This window comes from Polyodon spathula, chromosome 3, assembly GCF_017654505.1.
Source record: "Polyodon spathula isolate WHYD16114869_AA chromosome 3, ASM1765450v1, whole genome shotgun sequence".
Classification (NCBI taxonomy): Eukaryota; Metazoa; Chordata; class Actinopteri; order Acipenseriformes; family Polyodontidae; genus Polyodon; species Polyodon spathula.
Window position 1 is genome coordinate 91,888,874 of NC_054536.1, and position 17,081 is coordinate 91,905,954.

The 17,081-nt window shown below is 36.0% G+C and overlaps 1 protein-coding gene across 6 annotated transcripts in view; it reads right to left on the bottom strand.

The window, feature by feature from the left end:
- tbc1d5 (TBC1 domain family, member 5) overlaps positions 1-17,081 on the bottom strand; it is a 182,565-nt gene that overhangs the window by 30,674 nt on the left and 134,810 nt on the right. For 5 of the 6 annotated variants that reach the window (XM_041246405.1, XM_041246403.1, XM_041246406.1 and 2 more), the window contains 4 exons: positions 16,669-16,775; positions 5,272-5,357; positions 1,116-1,378; positions 97-159 (listed from right to left, as the gene is read on the bottom strand). In XM_041246405.1, the coding sequence (XP_041102339.1) occupies positions 97-159; positions 1,116-1,378; positions 5,272-5,357; positions 16,669-16,775 (519 nt within the window). The remainder of the gene's footprint in view (positions 1-96; positions 160-1,115; positions 1,379-5,271; positions 5,358-16,668; positions 16,776-17,081) is intronic. The other variant, XM_041246408.1, reaches the window with a different exon arrangement.

Sequence of the window (17,081 nt, forward strand, 5' to 3'; positions counted from 1 at the left end):
ATGGGATGAAAATGTGAAACTACAATCAGCAGGATGTACAAACAAATGGCAATGCTGCAGTCAAGGAAAGCCAGGGGTTGCCATGGCAGCTGTTACCTTGGATGTCAGTTACAGTCTGGACAGGAATAGAGACCTGAGCACCGCCACCTGTAACTACATCTAGCAAACACAAGAAGCTCATATTTAACAAGGTAAAAGGGTAGATTAGCAGGATAACAAAGTAAGCACCTCTTAGTTTACTTTCCATTGATGATGGCAGTACCAAGTTTACATGTGAGATTCCACTCAAATCTTAAGAACATCAGGGGGTCAGGAACTACGGAGACTGTGTTGCAATACATGTTCTGTTTATGAGTTACAACATAAAACTGTTCAAGATTACCAATCCAATAAAACGTTTTGGCCCGTCACCCTTTGCATACCAGGCAATTAACAGGGATGGATTTATTTATTTATTTATTTATCTATCTATTTATTTATTTATTTGTTTTAACAGACAAATTAGCATAGTTCTAATACTGAATCTATGTTCTACAGAACAATAAAACAGTGGACTATATGGTTTTATGTAGGCATAGCATATTATATTATTAAAATAACACTCAGTTAAAACTGAAATTAGCTCACCTTTAACAGAATATACTGTAGATTATTGCATGCAATCTTGTGTCCAATTTTTATTTGCCAACTATTGACTTTTCTTTAAAAACACTGTTTGGCAACGCCAAGTGGCAGAAGATGAACCTTACTTTTCACAGAGTACATACTGATGCCAGGATATTACATATGATTTTATAGAATACGTGATGGACAAATTATAAATACAATGTATCCAGCAGTCTGGCATCAGCTATCCTACCTACAGTCTGGCTTTAGTTTTCATATTTCGAGTCAGTTGCCTTGAGGTATTATTCTACCAAATTTTACTTAATGCATCCTGTCCCAAAGGTCCCGCTAAAAAGGGTACAGTGTACTGCAAGACCAGCATTTTAATCGAGGCTCCTCGGCAGCGACTAATTCATTTTAATAGGAGGCCCGTTCATACACTAGTCATCATATTTGTATCTATTCTACCCGATTGTTTGACAAGGTGAGATTCTGTCGTTGGTTCTTACCTTTGCTGAGCTGCACAGGCATGCTTTCAGACTTCAACAGCCTGTGCTGCTGTGTCTGCTGGTGCTGCTGCTCCTCCTGCTGTATTTGGGAGGATCCAGTCAGGGACCTTGTTACTGCTAGGGGAGCAGCACTGACGTCACTGTTGATAGGGACTGCACTATTTGGATTGGCTGAAATAGCAGGGGCGATCAGCTTCCGGCCAAAATTCAGCAGACTGCTCGATACCTTGTTAATGTTGAGTGGAGCAGCCTTGGCACTGGCACTAAAAGAAGAAAAAAAATACCATCCAGTCATCTAAAAACTGCAATGCAAGTATACAGAGGTCCCTTCAAATAACCCCTGTATCTAGGCTATAGTACACCATCAACCAACTAAATTGTTTCCCATTTAAAAATTGACTTTCTTATATTTAACATATGTGCAATTATTTGTTCCAAATGTGAATAACAGAAGTGTTAATGGTTTACAGTTGAAAAGTTATCTAATTGTTGAACCTTTAGAATACTCCCTGTCAAAAATGTGAATACCAAATACAGTATGTCTGTAGATGTAAGCACATGATGTACAATATAATATAAATATATATATATTGTATATATTGTACATGATGTACAATATAATATAAATTAATAATATTAATTTATGTCATATTCAATATTTAACTTTTTTCATACTTATAACTGTAGTAATTTAATATATACAGTCAATCTTGGTTAACTCGATACCCCATGGGGATGCCATTTAGTTCGAACTTATGAATATGAACCAGTGGTTGGAAATTCTGGCCTGTGATTGGTTGAAACCTCATCATAGGAGCAAAAATAGATTGACTATTGCACTGACATCATTACACCGCCGGGCAATAGTCTCCTTCTGTCATGTTATTGGTTCACATCACTGTCAGTCCTGCCCCTTTTCAAAGGAATGTCTTTCATCTCCACTCGTCACAACAACCCTGTCCGACATTATCAAAAAGACGTAAAGCACAGGTCTCTAGTCATTTTATCTCTGGAAAAGGCAGAGAAAACATTTCAATGGCAAAGTGAGACCGATAGGAGCCGAATAAAGCCGAAAAAGGTGTATCTGATAGCCCCATGCACCACAGAGATAACACGGACATAAACAAAGGAGATGAGATGGGGTGAGGCTTTGCTGGAGATGCAGTACTGAGTGTACGTTTGCGATTCAGTGCCTTTTAAATCAGTTTTACTCTGGAAAAAAAATAAAAATTAAACAGCGTGTGTGAAAATAAACTGGTTCTGACATGCCAGAATAAATGAACCACTAAGGGTTAACAGAAAATGAATTACAAAACACACTACAAAAGAAAGATGCTCCTAACACTAAAATGGTGACATCAAACATCACTGTCGTCTGACTTTCTGGAATTGAAACACATTCAACTTGAAAAAAACAAATATGACGGGCGGGATATAAACTGGTCAGCAAACTTCCCTTTCAATTCGAAGACGACCACCAAAACATTCTTATGGGATATGCCAGCCTTAGGTAGGTACTCAATGAGCTCTTTATATCAGAGCTGCCGATAGGACCCTTCCTGGTGTGATGTCCTAGGTCCCGCCTACAGAGGGATTAAACAGCCAATCCACGGAAGCCATGTTCTTTTTTGCCTCTCACCTATGGTAAGGTAAGACTTCTGTGTTACTAACTGAGCGTGTTTTGAAAGAGCTTTTCTGAGATGACTGCAGTACCCCTGTATTCGTGCTGAAAGCTGGCCTGCCACTTTTGTGGGATTAGCGGCTCTAAACCTTAGCTTTTTTCTGCTCCTTTCCTCACAGCCTTCTCACTTGCGTTACAGGCTGTCTGTATTTACTGTCTTTCGCATGTGTGTGACTGCCTGTGCAGTATAGATTTAAAAGAGTGAACGTAGATTTAAGGAGAATGTAGTTCCTCCTGCTGGCATGTGCACAGTTGGTCGAAACATAAATAAATAAATATTATTGTGTACTGTTGTTGTTGCGTGTCCACTAGTGTGTTTGACCCTGTTACACAACCCCGCTTTGCCTGTGTTGTGCTGTGAATTTTAGCTGCAGTGCAGTTTAAAAACAAAACAAAACAAACAAAAAAAACAGCTGTGTAATTCCTCCACCGGGGCTGCGTTCTAACCTGCCCCACTGTAGAGTAAACCTTGCTGGCTGCCTCGGCCTACCCATCCCTGTGTATCAAAAAAAGGGTAGGCACCGCTGCTTCGATACCTTGGTGCATGCTCAGCCCTTGGTACTTCGGTCCGTCGGTGTGCACAGTGCTTGGTGCACATGGTGCCTGGTGCTCATGGGGATCGGTACACACGGTACTCCAGTGCCTCGCTGCGTGTTGCGCCTCAGTGTACACGGTACTCTGTGCGCTCAGTGTCTAGTACCTTTCTGCGCATAGTGCACTCAGTGCTCAGTACACATGGCGCATGTATTCGGGGCACTCCGAGCGCACAATGCTCAGTATGCATGGTGTCTAGTAACCTGGTGTGCATAATGTCCTCGGTGCTCGGTACACGCGGTACTCAGTGCGTTGATGCACTCTGCCTGTAGACGGTGATCCACTCCGCTGTAGGCTATGTGCTGGCCTGGCTGTGTGACTGCACGTAGTCCAGGTTAGACACCCTTGTCCAGTTGATGGGATCTCTCTCTCTCTCTCTCTCTCTCTCTCTCTCTCTCTCTCTCTCTCTCTCTCTCTCTCTCTCTCTCTCTCTCTCTCTCTCTCTGTCCTCCTCGCTCTCTCTCTCCCATCCTCATCGCCCTCCGCTCTCTCTCTCTCTCTCTCTCTCTCTCTCTCTCTCTCTCTCTCTCTCTCTCTCTCTCTCTCTCTCTCTCTCTCTCTCTCTCTCTCTCTCTCCTGCAATTTTACTGCTGCCACTTCCCTAGAATCAGAAACTCTGCTTCTGTAAACGCTGTTTTGTGTTTTCCTCTGCTACTGCAGCTAAAAAAAAAAAAAAAAACAGAGAAAAGAAAAAGAGACGTGTGATCCTCTGCCGCCCCCCGCTGTGGAGTTGACTCTGCTGGATTGTCTTGGCCCGCCCTCTCAGTGAGCTTAAAAATTCAGTTCACCTGCGTTGCCATGGTGTCTGTTCTATTTACCCTCACAGCTTTTTCTTTTTTTTTTTTTTAACTATTGAAACTCAACGTTATATCAGTGTGCACAGTAAATCCAAGATGGGGATTTTTAATGGTTTACATTTTATATGTTTTATATCTCTGAGTTCGGTTAAACCTGATTAATAAAATCCATTTCGATTTCAATCTAAAAATACATTTGACCACCCTGCTACGTCAATGGATCTCAACTATATAGAAATGATTCGGACTGATCTCCAAACCGTCCAAGCTGAAGAAAATATACAAGGCAGAAAGGGGCCAGATTTCACCAATAAGACATAACATACTGGTTAATAATTATCTTAAATGTCTGAAAGAAGTAATCAAAGCAAAAGGAGGATGCATGAAATATTAAAGCAGGGTTGCCAATAGTTTTGTCATAAACAAATATTTGAAATTGCTTATGTGCTTTTTTTTTTTTTTTTGTTAAACTATCAGAAATTGTATATTTCGGTCTTTGTCCTATTAATCAATGGCTAATGTTCACTAAATCCTTGTATTTATCAAACCAAATTTAATATAATACATATTAACAAAATTCTAAAATAGGCCATCCCAATCTACAAAAATGTGACATGTTTTCTTGAATGATCTTATATTGCATTAAGTGTAGGGTGCCAACACTTTGAGTTACAGGAACATAATTCCATCTAGGGTTTATGTGATGTCATAAACCATGAGATGGAATTATTTTCCTATAACTCACTGAAGCCCATCTATAATTTTTTGTAATACATGGATATTATCTATGATTAAAAAAAGGCAATAAACAGGTGTTAAGGTTCAAATTGCAAGTGAATTTAATGAATAATAATAACGTAAATGAAGTCAGCATTAAAGAATCTTAAATATAATTTGTTAAAAGTACCTAAAAACCACGAAATGTGGGTGATGTCAAGTGATTTAAAACATAACATTTTGTTTGAAAGTGGTCGGGGTGCACAGGAGTAAAATATGGGTCAACGGTCAAGTATAATCTTCTAGCCTTCATCCATGTATTTTATATATATATCGATATATTATAATTAACCCTATAAATGCTTACCGAGTTTTATTCATCAGGTCTGCTCCACGGGTTTTGTAATAGTCTAAATTCTGTTGAAACTGGTAGTTCACCGGTCGAAGGTTGTTCTGAAAGAAGCATTTAAAACGTTACATTCACCTTGTACGAGTGGAAAATGCATTTTTAAATCAACCTACAATACTGGACAGGAAGCAGGTTATGCTAAAAGATACAAGCTCACATAGGAGCAAGTACACCATAAACTGATGGTATCACATTTTTAATAGTTAATATTCAATATGTTACGGTAAAAGTTCGAAGAGGGGCAAATCTCATGATTTACTGGTAAATGTCGATATTTACTAAGTGGTAAATGTCCAAAATAAACAAGAATAACCAAGTGCCTTTACCAATAAGCTTAATTGTTAAATGCCAAAAATCAATATATTTCTTCATAATTTCGAACATTTACCACCTTACTTGGTACTTAAGATTTACCAGATTCAAACTTTTACTGTAACAAACTATCACAGTACATCAAAATCATCAGTAACAAATTGGTAAATGAGTACTTTGATCAACTGTCTGAAAATGTACAATAAACCACTAGATGGCAGAATTAACACAACAAACACTTTCAGTAAACATTTATATCCTAATGCTTACAGCAGGACATGCAGGGGACCCATCATTAGGAAAGAGCCTTATGGGTAACATTTTGCTTGTTCTTACAAACTACCAACAAACAGGCACAATTCCAGTTCCCTGAAAAATACCTACCCGAGAAAAAAAAGAATATGTAAAGCATCTGAGGTAACCCCACCTTTGAATAGGCTGATAAAAACTGAGGAAAAAACAAACCTACTCATTTTTGGTTATATTCCTTTTATCTATACACAATTATCATTTTCCATACAGTTCTCGTGGTAATATCACAGACATTCAGTGAACGTTGCCGTTGTTTTTCCTCATGAAGCTTAATAAACCTAATCACAAGATAACCATATTAAAACGAAAGGCAGCAGCTAGGTGAATCCAGTTTATAATTAAAAACAGATGTGTCCATTTCATATTTTTAACACAGTAAGTGAAAGACAGAAACATCCTTGAATTATCAGTTTGCTTCATTAAACTGAGAAGACTGATACCAGTGTTAAAACAAATTCCATTCATTAAACCAAACATGTTTACTTGCTTATGTCCACATGGTTTACTAATAGAAAAAGGATCAAATATAAAATTAGGCTGGAGTAACAAGATTTTTTGTTTTATGTTTTTTATTATGATGGTAAAATGGATACCAATTATAATAAGTTTGAGATAAAAAAAAAACTTTTACCTGCCCATGCCTTTATCAACCTTTTGGACAACAGTGAAGTTTATTAACATGTTTTGTTATACATAACTATAGGTACAGTTATACCTCTACATATAAAAAATGAGGTCAAATACTTTGAAAAAAATGGTAAATGGCTGTGGCTGAATTTCTTCACTTTTTAAATGCTATTTTTAAAAATATAATTTATAAAGATTTCTGCCATCAGTGCCACAGCTGCCTATAATGTCAACAGGAAAAGTCTGTATGTGTTCTTTCTAAGTCAACTGCAGTATGTGTGTGAGATGTTATTTGGGTGTTTTGTGGCGAAGACTATCATATGTGGGTTGCAGTTTTGTAATGCAGTACATAAGGTCAGTGCTCTATTTATCCTCACTATATGCTACCAAAAAAATAAATGAACAATAAATATTGTGTTTCATGTATTTAAAAAAAGAAAGTGATGGTAATTTCACATTCATTGGAATTGTTATGGTAGATGAGATTACTGCAAGTGGCTCCATAATACTTAAACTGCACATGTGAATATTAAGCTGGCACTGCTCTTCAGTGGGCTTCGGGATGACTCCACTTCAGCATGCAGTAAACAAAGCTCAGAAGGGTAAACAACACTAATAAAAAAAAAGTAGGCTCAAGTGTCTCCCCTGTGCAAAAAACAAGACTTGAATTCAAAGGAGCACCTCATTGCCATAATACCCTGGGAAAAGTAACCATCATTAGAGGTGAGAATTGCTCAGCTGTTTATAAGCAGGAAGCTCTGGGGGAGTCTTACTAAGCCCAAAAGGCATCGCGTTACAGGGTTACTCAAACATATGTTGCAGGTGTTTTAAATACATGACAGGTGGGCAAAACTCAGCCACCGAAGAGAGGTTTGTGCTATTTAATCTGTGCAAAACAGACTTAATGTAACCTAGTAAAGAGAACTATCTACAAGGGGGGTTGCAAAGCACATCCGAACAGTGAAATAATTAGGTTTTAGGGTAAACAGATTTTACTATATAAACAAGACAGCATGCTGCATTTCAAACATTACAATCATTATTGTATCATTATCAAGTATTGTTCATGACTACTTCTACAACTACTACCACTAACAATAAAAAAAAAAACAACTAAAAATGCATAAATTGTATGTCTTGCAAAGACCTCTATAATCAAATCAGCAGAAGTAATTACTAAATACAGGTAGAAGCTACTCACTGCTTAATAATAAACTTTTTTGAAGATAAGGCAATATTATCAAACATCTCTGGTTAATCTGCAGACTTGACTGCAGTGTGATACACTGTTATTATAATGACAATTACGGTGTCACCAGAAATTGGTAGACCGTGAAATAAGATTTGATCTCTATTATTATTATTATTATTTGGCTTCCAAGCCAGAATGACTGGAAGCCTATTGTTCTTGTAAAGATTATTATTATTATTATCTTCCGCCACCAAAATGGACCAAAATCAAGTCTCAATTTGAAGCCACTAAAACTACAAGAACCATTGCAACTATTGCCCTCAAACTTCACACATATGTTGATGACGGTATGAAATTACACATATCATGTAGCCACCGTATTGGATTTTATGTTTTCGTCTTAAAATGCAACTCCTCCAGAACCGCTGGACCGATTAAACTGACACTTTGCAGGTATCTTATTAAACAAGAGAGCATCAAAAGTTATTAACTTGGTGAGTTTTCGTCAATCCAAGATAGCCAACATGGATCATTAAAAATCTGGCATCAAAAAAGTTGCTCGTAATTTCACGAAACTTCAGATCACTTGTACCTGAGTGAAAATGGTGCTACTGGGTCACATGGTATGGCCGCCATATTGGATTGTGCTTGATTTTTGAAACATTTTCAAAATAATTCTTCTCATAAACGGAAAATGGTACAGCTGTGAAACTTTGTCTACATAGTCCTCATGTCCACGATTGATTCTATTTAAGGAAAAATCGACAGGTCACATGATGTGGTGGCCATGTTGGATGTTGTGTGAAACGATTAAATGACAACTCCTCAGGAACCATTTCGCCGATTTACATGCATCTGGGTTTACTTTAACTCTGTACTGTCCTCTATCAGTGCTATTAAGGAAAAACTGCTACATAAAAAAACATGGCCGCATTGAGCAAATTAAATTGCAGCTTTTCTAAATGTGCATAAAGAAGCCTTTTTCGCTCTATTTTTCTGTAGTAGAGTGTTATATTCTGATATTTCAGGATGCTACAGGCTTTTGGAATGTTGTGTCTGTGAAAATGAGGGCGATAGGTCACATGAATTGGTGGCCATAGTACGTTTTTCAAAAATGCGCCAATGTCTCGTTCTCGGACACAGTTTGACCAATTGTTGTGAAACTTTGGAATCATAAAATTAGTAACACCTTTATCATTGTTGCTTTTAGCATGTTGTTGCATAAAACAACATGGCTGCCACAAGCCAATCAAATTTCAGCTGTATTCAATATGCATTTTTTTCAAGAATAGAATAATATGAAACACCATATATGTGATTAGATTATATTAGATTATTTATGTTTCTAATTCTGTTAAGTTTTCGTCAATCCAAGACTAAACAAAATGCGGTGTCGAAAATGTTTTTCTTAAATTTCACGAAACTTCATACATCATAAGGACATGAACTGGAATAAAAATGGTGCCGTCACGTCACACAGTATGGCCGCTATATTGGATTTGCCATGCGTTTGACGATATTCAAAGATCTTCTCTGAAACCGCTTATTGTATAGATGTGAAACCTGGTGTATAAAGTCATATTCTAATGTACATTAATTGTTATAAATAAGAAATTTTCTTAACGCATTTACTCTGTTTTAATAGTTGTAAACTACCGATAGTAAGCATACTATGAAATTATGCTTTGCAATTAACACAATGTTCATATGATTTCCATTGTCATGAGTCTGAAACCATACTTTTGAATGAAACAACGCGGAGGGTAGACATTGTACGGGGGGAAAACCTTCGGTATTTCAACGTATTTCATCAATATAATAAATAAAATATAATAATAATTATATTCATAACTATTATACACATTTCAACAAAAACCAATATAAAGATATATATATATATATATATATATATATATATATATATATATATATATATATATATATATATATTTTTTTTTTTTAATGTTTATCAAGTAAGAGTATATATCACTTTTCTTAAAAATGTGGAATCGCCAATTATTTTTTCTCATTTTCTCCCCAATTTGGAAAGCCCAATTTTTTTTTTTTTTTTTTTTTTCAGCCTGGCTCACAGCTACCCCCGTGCTGACTTGGGAGAGACAAAGACAGGTACACGCATCCTCCGAAACGTGTGCTGTGAGCCGTCCTCTTCTTTTCACTCTGCAGGCCTGCCATATAGCCACCTCAGAGCTACACTGTCGGAGGACCATGCAGATCTGGGCAACTTACAGGCACACCCTGAGGACACCCTGGTCGACCTAAGCCCTCCCCATCTGGGTTGTGCTCGGCGACCTCCAGGCTGTAGGGCGCATCCTGCACTCCAGGCAGCAAAAAATAATTAAAAAAATTCAGACTGCTATTCTTGCCCAGTATCTCCTGTTGTTGAATAAAGCAGTATCGGTAGTAATCTACATTAGAAAAACATATAATCGTTATATTATTGTGACATACTTTTTATGTTTTGTGAATCTCTCATATAGAACACCTGTGTCAATTTAACTGTGTCAACTAGTAAAGACATTAAAAAACATCAGAAAAAAAACTCTATTAAAGATATTGCTAGTGTCACTTCTCACTGCACCCCTTAGGTGGCACAGCCACTGTGTGAACTGATACATTTGTGGTTTCAGAATATGGACACCTGTACAAGTTGGTGGCTGTGTCACGCTGCAACACCTACAAGATAACTCAGATATACTGCATTGTAGGTTTAAAAGTAGTGATGACAAAGGACAGTCTTGTTATGCTTAATGTATTTATTGTATCACTGATGCCCACTTCCTGAATACAATTCCCTATTTCCCAGTACTGAAAATCACAATTCATAGCTTCTAAAAAATCCTCCATCCCCAATCCCAGATTCTATATTCAACACCACTCAGAGGGACCCTCTTAGGAAGTGTATGGAGATGAATGCATGGTTTTTCAAAAATTGAAGTGTAAATATACATTGGGCGAGTTGTGTTATGGGAGTTTGACTAACATTAAAATCATTATAGTTATTGTTTGCAGGGTTTGAATTTTCCTTTGCTTCCCTTAAGCAATGCTTAAGAAATGCTATACAAAACAAAGCATGTAGCTAACTCCAGTCCTTCACGTTCTATTGGCTCCCACAATGCTGTACAACAACAAAGGCTGTAGCTAACTCCAGTCCTATACATTCTGCTGGCTCCCACATGTTACTGAAAATCATACACATCACATCACATTGCAGCAGCAGTGAGGAACCAATATGCTTCTCCAATATGCCTGGATATGATATAAGTCAGTGAACTGAGATCTGGTCAGCTTGGAATGCTCCTTATCCAATCAGGAGAGCAAGGTTTTCCTGAGACATTCTACAAAGCTATACATTTTGGAGAGATATTTTAATACCCATTCTTTAGTAATGTTTTTGTTTATAAAATCATTATCTTGATTTGTTGATACAATTAATGTGAAACAATATCAGGGAATGAAAGGACAACAGTGTGTCGTCCCTTGAGACTTGTCAAATTACTAGACTAGGGTACCAGAACACTGAACCTCTTCCAAACTATTTCCCCAGCTCCTGATGCCTGATCCCAAAGGTAACACTACAGAATCACTCAGTCAGAGGTACAGTACTCAGGGAATCAAAATGGAACATGGAACATCTTTATCAGCGGACAGTCCTCAACACCTGTGACCCAAGAGCTTAATGAGATTACCAATATTACCATACAACACACATGCTGCATCTCAAATAATACTAATAACAAAGCAATGTTCTACTGTATACAAACACTGAATGGAGTTCAAACTTACAGTGGAAAACTAGATCATGAATAATGATAATTTATAACTGATTACCTTCTCTAGCAAGCTTCAGATTATTCAGCAACTCAGAAAATATGATGTACTGTACTATTTACTTCTAGATACTTGTACAGAAACAGACCTTCAACAATAATGCCACCAAGTTAAGAATTATAGCCACGCTATGCAGTCTCAAACTACTAGTATGAACATGCACCCCCAACTGTAACTCTTAAAAGAAAATAAGAAGAGATAAACTTGGATGAAATATAATTTACTGTCAGTTAATTTGTGCACTTGATTAGCAGATTATGATTTCTTAATGTTTCAGGAAAAAATAATTGCCCTCATAATTACACTAACTTCTGGTTAATTTGGTCAACCTTCGGAACTGATTATCTTGTCTTTTAGCAGATCACAGTTTAACGCCACAAAATGCAAAGGTCTGACAATCTACCGTAAAAACCATTTTATAGGTCACACTGGTGTAAAAGTCGCTCCCCCCTTTTTGAGGCTTCAGTTTTAGGAAAACATTTTTTGTGTTTAAAATACTTCACAATTTTTTTTCCCCTACATACTCAACACTGATAAATAAAGAGTTTAGTTTCAAAATAAGCTTTGTTTGTAACATATTATTCCATTAATTGACAGTTGACAGTGTTGTTTCTCACTTTTAGTTAAACTGCTATTTGTACAGTTGTAGAAATACATTCATTTTGTTTTGTTAATCAGAACCATAACCATACACATATTTTACAAGTGCACCACCACTGTGTTGCACTGACATGTAGAACAAGTTACAGTATGTATTAAAGTCATTCCAAAAGTACTCCATTCAGACAAAATGTTTTCTACATCAGTCCATAAACACTTTCCTCCTTTATCGGCTTGTTTTTATTTCGCCATTTTAAGTTTGTCTTTGTTTTGCCTCCAGTCACGTACTGTTTCTTCAGCACTGCGATTGCCACGAATTTCAGTAAATTCAACAACATACAATTTTAAACCTGTGATGCAGCATTACATTTTAAAAACTTTAATTTTCATCTGACTGTCCTGCTTGATAAGTTTACTCGGCTTTCTAACCAATAGCTGCTTGCTACGGATCCCAGGGGTTCAGTTTGAATGCTGACAAATCAATGGCTCGGGAGTAGGGGTATAACGATTCATCACAATATCGATGCATCGCAATCTTTTATAAAATGATCCTATCCACGATCTATGGATTATGTATTGTGATACAGCAATAAACATGCCAAATTATGTTTTCATTTGTAATCCGCCACATGTATTGATCAGCAAATAAAAAAGGGGTTTGTTCCACTATCCAATAGTTGAACGTAAACTGTAAGGGGAGGGATTGAACTTCACTGCCTGCTTGTTTCTGAGGACGGGACATTTTCATGAAGTACGTGGAAACAAAACACATGACACAATAACTTGTTTACAGCTTAAAGAAAAATCCAATGTATTTGACTTATAGTTATATTAGAACATTTAACTTGTGTTTTAATATACAGTGCTCGCCCTTTATAACGCTATAGTGGGGAGCCATAGTTACAAGACCATGCTATTTGTATTATTTATTTTAATATTTATTTTGAGAAAATAAGCGAGAGAAGTGTTGCTTATAAAGACCCTGAGAATAAACATGTCATTGCGATCACTCAGGTGAAACAATGTTTTAATTTGCCCAAACATCAAAACTTTCAGTAAGTATCAAGGTCCCTCGGGTGATAGAATAACACATTTTTATACATGTATCTCCAAGCAGAATACATAATACAAAAATATTTAACATTTAAAAAAAGAAAAGAGAAATATCGTATAGAAAAAAAAGCAAAAAGTCTGTATGTTATGTGTACTTTAAAAAAAAATAATAACCCCACCAATTTCAAGATGCTACTATAAAAAATAGTTTGTTAGTGATTTTTATAGGAAGAGAGTCAATAACAGCCAAAAGGAAATTCCTGTAAGACAGGAGTTCCCCGTAGGGTGACTTTTGTGAACCAGGAAAGGGTAATTTACTGTTTCACTTTGAAGTAGACGGTCGTCAAGAAAGTTCTATCCTCGCATATTGCGACTTGTCTACTTTATTTATTTATTTATTTATTTATTTATTTAACTCAGGCAGTTTCATTTAGGGGTTTACAGATTTATAAAACGTGTTTGGGGCTATTAGAGTATGTTAGCCTGCATTTGGCTTGTGGAAGTAAAAGATATAGCCCAATCCTTTGAAATTGGAAACCTGTTGATAAAATGTATTCACTAATTTTCTTCAGGATTAAATATTTTAATAATTAACAATCCTTTAGAGAAAGTACTTACAAAACACACACACACACACATATATATATATATATATATATATATATATATATATATATATATATATATATATATATATATATATATATTTCAATTTCATAAATTGAACTCGTTTTAAAAAAAAAAGAAAACACGTAATGCAAAAATGCCTAAAAAAATCGAATTATACAACAGTTTTTACAGTAAATCTAATATTTCTTCACAGCTCATTTCATGTTTTTTTTTTTTTTTTTTTTTTTTTAAGAGTCAGATCACTGCGTTCTCACATTTAACATTGGGCCTGCACCGAAGTTGAATTGCTCGCTCTGCTGAAGTGCATTGTCAAATTAATATAGTAAGACCATCCAGATGATGGCAACCGTCAGTGCTGTTTGTTTTCTTAACACATGTTACCTATCAAAGTTTCTTAAATCTGCGTTCAAAAAACAACAGCAAAAAAAAAAAAAACACAATTTGTTAATGCTGTTTATAGCAAAAGGTCCACTATAGTGTCTTTCAATACAATTGTTTTGCTCAAAACAGGTCAGCTAGTCTAATATATTAAAATATCTTTTTTTTTTTTTTTTTTACTTCAGTTTTTGTTGTGATATTGTTTTGCAGCTTTAGTTTCCTTTCCACTCTGCTTGGGGGTTTTGGTGCTGTGGATGTCCTAAGCCTCAGACAAGACAAAATCAGCAGCCGTTATTAACCAGACACACACTGCAATAACTTCAATATTGTGTGATTATAGGAGAAGATATATCAAGGGAGAAGGGCATTATATTTTAAATCACACAGCTTCCATATTATTATTATTATTATTATTATCATAATTAATATATTATTATTATTATACTAATTATTATAAACGTCTTTCAGAAAAGGTGCGATGCTAATTAAAACTGACTCAAAGTTTGGTTAGTAAAGTTTTACTCAAACGTCCAGACGGAAAACAAGTAAATTATAGTAACATAATAAGAATTACCGAAGAAAGTAAATTATGCAGATAATACGTTCTGCATCTTATACAACACGTTGATTTATGATGATGATGATGTGAATAATAATAATAATAATAATAATAATAATAATAATAATAATAATATTAATCAGTCCAGTATATTGGGATTATTTGGATATACAATCCAAAACATGTCCTGCTGGAATCAACAAGAGGTTTCAGTTTGAAGTCAATAGATCATGAGGACAATTATAACTCCAAGTTTGTATTATTATTAAAATTAGCAATTAAGGGGCCTACAAGTAATACAATGTAATCACTGTTCTAAAATAAGTTATGCTTTAAAACATTTGAAAACATCTAAACTTCGACCCAGAAGACAATAATGTTTTCTTAATCCCAGACACCGACAGTACAAGACAGTGCTAATGGTTGCAGCTGATCAGGTGTACAGTAGTTATATACACAGAGGGCCTAATCAGGTGTACAGTATATAACTACTGTACACCTGATCATGCCCTCAGCGTATACTATGCAAACAACCAACCCACATCTTCTAAACACCTTTGCTAAGCAAGTTCAAGCTTGGTGCGTTGATGTGGTAAACTTACTTTCTAATAACCCTGTATGTATTGTGACAAAGCCCCTGGCAAAGCTTGGTTTGCACCCTTCAATTAGTGACCAAGACATAAGAACTGAAAGTTTAAGCACTTTTGTGCACTTTTATTATTTACAAAACTAAATAATAAAACAAAAACCTGACTCCCCTTGGAGTACTAACTTTTTCCAGATCCCTCAACGGACTGCTAAGCCGTTTACTGGTTACCAAAAACCATCTGTTAGACAAACAAGGATCACACAGTACCTTTCTCACTCTGACCACACAGGTCTCTTCACAGATAGTCTCTCACCTCCAACAACTCTTAAGGCTTAATTGAGAGGTAATCACCCACTTCTGCCTCAGGCACATTCCAGGCAAGGACACGTTAAGGTAGGATCTCTCTTTTCCTGCCAACCAAAACTCACACCTGTGCATCCACACACACTTTTCCCTCTTACATTCTCCCACCTTGCCACTATATCTATCTATCTATATCTATCTATATGTATCTATCTATATATCTATCTATCTATATCTATATCTATATATATACACAAACACACACACACACAAAAGCTTTGGTGCGTGATGCTCCCACTGTCGCTCGCTTTAACTCAACTCTCAAGGCCCACCTGTTATCTCTTGCTTTCCATGCTCTAAGTTAGATATCTGCTACTAGCTGCCGTGTTGCTGCTACTATTTCATATGTGATAGTAACATAATGTATTATGCTCTTTCCACTGTATTTAATGTACTATTCATGTACTATGCTACCATCATGTATTATGCACTTTCCACTGTATTTAATGCAGTGTGGTCCAGTGGTTAAAGTCCGTGGCTTGTAACCAGAAGGTCTTTCGGGTGGGACGTTGTTGTAAGTGACTCTGCAGTTGATACATAGTTCACACACCCTAATCTCGTATCTTGTAAAGCGCTTTGTGATGGTGGTCCACTATGAAAGGCGCTATATAAAATAATAAAGATTATTATTATTATTATGCTACTATCATGTATTATGTACTTTCCACTGTATTTAATGTATGATGCATTTTTACTATCATGTATTATGCATTTCTCTGTATTTTTGAAGTATTATGGACTTTCTTGTTGTTACAGCATCTTGTAAAGTGCTTTATGATGGTGGTCCACTATGAAAGGTGCTATATAAAATAAAGATCAACTGAGATTATATATATATATATAAACACACACACACACACACATACATTCCTATCCAGAACAATGCTTTACCTTTGGATCCCGAAGGAAGAGGGCTTTGCAGAGGAGGGCGTGTATATCCCCAATAGGTGGATAGTGCATGAGCAGTCCTAGGCAGGTCTGGTAGTTACTAGCAATCACTAAAAGAAAGAATGCATGGAATTTAAAAACTCAAAATCTGGACATTTACACAGCTATTCGTATGTGAAGAATCAAATTATACTGTGTGCAAACAAAGTCGTCTTTTTTATTAATAAAAATATAGAATATAACTTATTGTTTAAATCTGAGAATATGACCCTATTTTTTATTTTTATTTTTTTATTTCAGAGAGTCAACCATTAAGACTATGAATGGCACTTTATAGGACCACTGGCTAAAAAATCGACTTTTTATGTTGTATTACTATTATTGATGGAAGAGCCATAGCTTTTATTGAAGCTCTT